This window comes from Acomys minous (assembly GCF_964271855.1).
Source record: "Acomys minous genome assembly, chromosome: 2".
In the NCBI taxonomy this organism is placed as follows: Eukaryota; Metazoa; Chordata; class Mammalia; order Rodentia; family Muridae; genus Acomys; species Acomys minous.
Window position 1 is genome coordinate 137447013 of NC_140484.1, and position 7334 is coordinate 137454346.

General features: G+C 39.0%; 1 protein-coding gene across 1 annotated transcript; it reads right to left on the reverse strand.

Moving 5' to 3' along the window:
- Positions 1-6401: 6401 nt before the first annotated feature.
- Positions 6402-7334, reverse strand: LOC311592852 (olfactory receptor 2D3-like; the record flags this gene model as incomplete). Its single annotated transcript, XM_084773700.1, has 1 exon — positions 6402-7334. One exon carries the CDS (start codon positions 7332-7334, stop codon positions 6402-6404), a length of 933 nt encoding a protein of 310 aa, XP_084629826.1.

Sequence of the window (7334 nt, forward strand, 5' to 3'; positions counted from 1 at the left end):
AAATGGTAAAAATAATGATCCAAAACAGAGTTGCCTGGAATTCATCTTAAGCTAAGTGTTTTAATGATGTGTCTTGGGCTACCCTATGAACTCTTGAGGTTTCCAGGGTTTGTCTCAATGTTCACATTAGAGGTTTTCAGTTCTGAACATAGTGTGAAGTGTGGCTGATAGACGAACAGGCATTATGCACAATATGTGGGGTATTTGTTCCAGGAGTGGACACCAAAATCATTAGGCAATGAAGACCCTCATATCAATGAAATGGTATTAAACATAACCTATACACAGCCTTCGGTGTTTTTTCAATCATCTATAGATTGGCTATGTATTTGTGGACTTGGTACAAGTTCTCATACTTTTCTGTAGAATTTGCAATTCTCCTAGTTTAGCCTCCCAAACTAGGAGTGTACATATATATACACTCTTTATCCACAGCTACAACTAGCTGCATCCTTGGATGCAGATACAAAGAGCTAGCTTATTGTTCATCATCTAGATTATATTACATATACTCACAACTACCAGAAGATTCAAAAACCTTGTCTGTGCTCATCCTCAAAACTCTCTACTTATGGATTCTGGAGAAGTTGATATGGTTTAAAAACATGTGATGCTCTTCCAGAGGAGCCAGGTTGGATTTCCAGAACCCACATGGTAGCTAACAATTGGATGTCCCCCTAGTTCCAGGGGATCTGATGCCTCTTTTGGTCTCTGAGGGCACCATGCACAATCACACACACAGACATACATGTAGAGAAAACACCTGCATGCATAAAATTTTACAAATAAATTAATATCTTTGAAAACTTAAGTAAAACACTTATTTTTCTTAATAAAAGAAATTATTTCATAGAAAAATGGAAACACATGTATATGCATGTGTGCATGTATAGACTAGCTTACCATATAACAAGCTCTGTTGTTCTTTCCCTAAAAGGAAGTCTATTCCGGGAAATAATAACAAGAACTGGCAAGCACACTTGAGCTAAAAGGCCTCTGTACAAATGCAGAGACAGCTGTGGAATGAGAGGAAAGCTGTTCAGCCCTAAGATATGAAAATGGTTTGCTCTGATCAATAAGGATTCTCAGAACAATTTGCCTCTGTAACGCTGCCTTCCTATGCACTGTGTGTATGCCTGGCTGCTGCAACACAGTAACTGACAGCATAAGATCTAACTGGAGCTTGGTAGTGTCATTTAAACATTGCCATCAGTCTATGACTTCCTCAGCCTGCTGACTGCAGTAATTTTCTATCCATAGTTAGTTATACAGTTTTTATAAACAATGTGATTCACAGCCAGGCCTTCATTCAGGCTTTGTGATGTGATTACTTTGAAGGTTTTTAAATATTTCCTGTTACAGACAAGTAGTGTGCTCACTTTCCTGCACTTCCACTTTGTGAAAGTTGCCAGAACTGGGGTCACATTGATTACTACTGTGTTTGTGTTGTTAATTTTTAACACACAAGCACACATGTAAGATGAACTTGAGGAAATGTTGGACCTCAGTTAAAGAATAACAGATTTTCCTACAATATCACTGTAGGCTGAGAACTGAGACAATTTCTAAGTCATGAAAAAGAAATAAATAACATTTCATCTCAGTCTTTTCAGAGCTGAGCACATGGTTTCTCTTTGGTCTCCATGTGCTTGGGGATAAGTGCACGTTGAAATGCAGCTTGCAAGTACTGCAGGTCATCCCTCACTGTGTTACTCAACACATATTTCAGGTAACCTGACCAATGTGAGACAATCATTACCATTTTAAAATTTCTAGGTGTAGCATGTAACAAATCTGAAGGTTGGGAAGCCCAGGAGTACCACACTGCTTTTCACCAGAATTTTGAGGTAGGGATGTTATACTTTGATTTCAATGTGAGTTTGTTGGTCTGCAAGGATGTGTAAGGTTCATGGTGCATAGTTCTCTTCCTCATGTTCCATGCTGAGACATTTTATAGAGTCATTCTTATCTCAAAGCCAGTTTATAGTTTTGGCTTTTCCAACCAGCACTAATTGTTGTAAAACCCAACTGTCACCACCAGTCACTCCTTACACTTATCTGAGAGCAGTGACAACTCATGGAGGGAACCAGTGTGCCTCCCAAATAAACATATGTGTATTTTGACTTTTTCGCTTTCCTAATATTCACTACTAACATTTCTTTTAACATCCCCTGGTAGAAAAGACAGAAGGAACCTAGGTGTTGAAACTGTCAAGTTGCTATCACTAGGAAGCTGGGAGAGGACTTAAATCAAGAAAGAGCAGTTTAATAATTAAACCTGAGATGTTTTTAAAAACAACATAGGCACACACCTTTAATCCCAGCACTAGAAAGGCAGCCACAGGTGGATCTCTGTGAGTGTAAGGGCAACCTAAACTCAGAATGAGTTGCAGGAGAGTCAAGGCAACACAGAGAAATTCTTTCTTGAAAAAAAAAAACAAGCCAAGCACAGTGGCAAAGGATGCTTAATCTAGCACTTAGTGAGGTAGCGGTAGGAAGATCTCTGGGAGAGATCAAGGCCAGTCTGGTCTACAGAGTGAGTCTGGACAACCAAGGCAACACAGAGAAACCATGCCTCTAAAAAAAGACAAAAAACAAAAAACCTACTTTGGTGTTTTTACAGGGAGCTATGTAGAGTGACTGCATAGTACTTCTCGATTCTGCATGAAGGGAAGATACCATTTTAAATGTTTAGGAAAAGTCATCCATACCCCAAGCCATGCTTCAAAATCCTAAAAAGTCAGTAAAATCGTTGCTTGTTAGACAGTGAGAATAAAGGTATTAGGTAAGCATTCAAATGCTTCCAGAAACTTCTATTGTGTTCTTGAACTATTACATAGGAACAAAGGCATTTTATTCTTGGAGAAGTTCATACATTCATATAACATGCTCTGTAAAATAAACTCATTCCTTCTCCTCTGATTCCTTACATACTCTCCCACACTTTTTAAAAAAGTGTTTTAAAAGCAACAATGATTCTACTTAGTGTTTTCATTTCTGTGTTGGTGTAAGAGCATCAACTAGGGCCTGGGCAGCCTATCAGAGACCACATCTTTTTAAAAAAATATATTCTTTTGCCCTCAGAGTCCATCAATTGCCAGTGGATTCTAAGCTAGTGATGGGACTTCAAGACTCTGACCTTATCTATGACAACATTTTGGCCGGATTGATCTTGTGCATACACTCCCAGGCACTCTAGATTTGTGTGTGCAATTGTTATTTCCAGCAAACAGTTTCCATGAGGACATCCACAGCCCCTATCTTTTACCATCTTTCTGCCCCTGGATGTTGAAGGGATGGAGGGCATCTCACTAAATGTCCAATTTATAGTGATTTCCCCACAGTCAGGTGAGTTCATTTGAAGCATTCTCTTATGTATCGAATTTGATATTCCAGTCATAATACTTTAGAAATATCAATATAAAGTAAGGTTTACTTCTTGAGCTTTAGATATATTGACAAATTACACTTTAATAGAGTTTCACTTTTCAAGATCTTAATTGTGGGGAGCCAGAATGACCCGAAGTTTTCTCAGAGTCCCTGATGAAAGGGTCAAAAGAACTTTATCTCTGTGTCTTTGTCCAGGAGTGGGCTGAGACTGGAGCTGGGGTTATGGCTTTTGGGAATCCAAATCCCTGGAGCTGTGTGTGAGGTCTCTTCTGTTCTCTACGACAATATTGTCTGACAGATTTCTGTGATCTTGGCCATTTTTATCCTGAAAATTGTATATAAGATGATGTGCTTATATTTTCTGATGTTGTCCTGTTTTTACCACTTTTAGTAAAAAACAGAATCTTTTCTTATGCAATATATACTGTTTATAGTTTCCCCTTCAATTTCCTCTCTCATCTACCTTCCCAATCACATCCACTTACTTTTTGCCTTTCATTAGAAGAGAACAGGCTTCTAAGACATAACAAAAAAAATAACAAAATAAAGATAAAACAAAAGCAATCATTACAAAGTTGGACAAGGAAAACTAACACAAATTAAAGGTCCCAAAAGAAGGCACAAAAATCAGAGATGAACTAGTTCACACACTCAGGAGTTCTCAGAAAATACTAGACCTGAAGCTGTATTATATATGTTGAGGACCTGGCGCACACCCATGTAGACCCTGTGTTTGGTGCTCCAGTCTCTGTAACATCACTGGATCCTGCTCAGTTCAGAGTGCCATATTCTCCTGATGTCATCCACTCCCTTTCTCTCTTAAATTCTTTCATCTCCTCTTCCACAGGGTTCACTGAGCTCTAAGGGGAGGGATTTGATGAAGGAATCCCATTGGAAACTAGATGTTCCTAGGTCTCTTTTTTGTTTAATGTCTGGCTATAGGTCTGTATTTGTTCCCATCTGTTGCATGAGGAAACTCTGAAGTTGGCTGAGCAAGGCATTGGTCTGTGAGTATAACAGAATATCATTAGGAGTTATTTTGTACTACTGGTTTTTTTTAAAGACCAGTAGTGCTTGGCTTATCCTCAGTTTCTGGGATATCTAGTCTCTGGTTCCTGGTCACCCAGGGAGCATCTGGAAGGGATCCTAACTCTTGTAGACCTTAAGTCAAATAATATGCTAGCTGGCTACTCCCACAGGCTTTGGGCCACATTGCTCTCTCATGTTTTCCAGGCAGGATGACGCTTCAGTTCTAAATAAACTTACTTGGCAGAAGTCACCACCTCATTCTTTGCCCATAATCTCTTTGTTTTTATATATGAGATTATCACAAAATAAGAGGCAAATTCTAATTATAAATAGCTTCTATGAAAACAAAGTTCTTTTCTACTGAACTCACTTTGTGAAAATGTCAGTGAGGGGGCTCTTAAAATGAGGGCCAATATTCTTTTATGAGAGGAAGATTTACAAACAGATCCATGGTAGAAAGGTGGGACAAGACAGAAAGATGTAGATAAGCCTTAGGAAAAATAACACAGAAGATTGAATGCTTCTGTGCTATCACAGTCCTTCCAGGAGAAGTGAAAGACTGAAGGTGGGAATTGGCAACACTAAGATGGATCTAGATTACTTTGCCATGGCCTTGAGACCAAGCTTGCCGTTTGGTACTATCCTTGGACACCAGCAAAGTAAGACTTCATTTCACTCCAGCCTAGAGTTGGACTTTTAGTGAAGTGCAGTTAGTGAAGTATTTTCTTCTAAGGGAATCGGATGTCTGTTCTGAACTCTAATAAGAATCTAAAAATTCTATCTCATCAATAGTGATCATTTCCTGGGTTACAGTAGGAAATGGGCATATTTAGCTCCCAGAGAAAGTTACAGAATCCCCTCTCATGTGTCACCTATTGGTTCTATTTTCCATAGAGGAGATCATAACAAATAATAATAATACAGATCCATCTGTGTAGAAAAAGAGAATTTGTCTAGGGAAAGGATGCATTGATGTTTACAGATAGAAGGGTTTCTCCCAACAGTTCTGACTAAAAAATATGCTGCTTAATTTTATTTCTCTATAATCTATAAACAATCCTGTGGGAATGTGGGGGAATATTAAATATGTGTTCTGTATGACAAACCTCGAACTTTGTTTCTATAGCAACAGATCCACTTTTGAGAGTTGACTTGACTATGTAAAAACTTTGCCTGTTTGTGGAGGAATGTCTTAAGTGTATGTAACAACTGTCAACAAAGCACTGGTTAGCCAATCAGCTGGGCAGAAGGACAAGAAATGGAAGGCGGGACTTCCTGGAGAGGGCGTAGTTGACAGGTGACAACTGAAGGTTGAGAGTTGATAGAGGGGAGTTAGAGGAGAGAAGCCACCTGAGAAATACCAGATTGGCAAATGCTTGGGATATATGTAGGTTAGGAGGATTGGAGTAGTTTATTTTAGTTTATTGTTAGATTAGTAGCAGTTTAGATTCTGCCCAGTGCAGTGCTTGCAGCTTTGAATTATATTTCAGCCTCTTTGTGTCACTTATTGGCTTCTTAAGTGGAACAGATACATTTTGTTGTAACATCTGTTTGTTTGGTTTTGGAAAAGGGTCTCAATCTTCATCTCAGGCAGGCCTAGAATCTCTGTGTAGCCCATGCATTGGGCTCCTGAGCACTTAGATTATGGGTTTGTACCATTATACCCAGTTATAGAAGTAGTTCATATGTCTATGGATTAAAACTGTAGTAAAAAAAAAGATGACTATGCATAATGATAGGATAATATGAGTTTGGCAAGTAGTTTTGCAGTTTAGAGTTTAAGGAAATTCCCCTAGGGTGAAATTATCACAAATTAAATGAGAAACACCCACAAGTAAGAATCTTAGACAAGGCTGCAGAAACATTCTTTGGTACACATGGATGACCTTTACCATCAGATACAGGTACTTTACAATGAAAGATATTTAGGATATTCATGGAGTTCATAATAGCATATGCTTCTGAATAATTCCTATATTCTTCTATCTTATCTCTCTTTTAAATAATTTCCTTAATGCTTCTTTCACATCCTTGTTCCTTAGGCTATAAATGAATGGGTTCATCATGGATGTTATGACTGAGTAGAACACTGAGATTACCTTATCCCCTTCATTCATTTTCTTTGAGTTCGGCTGCATGTAGGTAAATATTGTTGAGCCATAAAAGAAGATAACAACAATGAAATGGGAGCTGCAGGTAGAGAAGACCTTGAGCCTCCCCTCTCCTGATTGTATTTGGAGCACAGTGGAGATAATATTCCAGTAGGAGAAAAGGATGAGTGAAACAGGACCTAGGAGAATTATTACACCCATTGCAAAGATGACCATCTCAGCTGTGTAGGTTTCTTCTGATGCCAGCTTCAAGAGGGCAGGAGGCTCACAGAAGTAATGATTGATTAGCTTTTGTCCATGGTATGGCAAGCATAAAGTAAATGTGGTATCTACTACAGACACAAATATTCCACTAGCCCAGGATCCTACAACTAGCAGGACACAAACCCTATGTGTCATGATGGTGGAGTAGTGCAGGGGCTTGCAGACAGCTATGTAGCGGTCATAAGACATAACTGCTAGAAGAGAGCTTTCTGTACAGCCCATTATGAGGAAACAAAACATCTGCATTGAGCACCCAGCAAATGAAATGGTCTTTCTGACAACTAGAAAGTGGACCAGCATCTTGGGAACAATAGTTGTAGAGAAACAGAGGTCATTAAATGACAGGTTTTTGAGAAAGAAGTACATTGGTGTATGAAGTCGGGAGTCAACATGAATGAGGAGTATGATGAGCAGGTTCCCAAACACAGTGAGCAGGTAGATGATGAAAAACACCACAAACAGCAAGATCTGAGTCTGAGGATCTGAAGAAAGGCCTAGCAAGATGAACTCAGTCAGAAAAGTGTGGTTTCCTTTACCCAT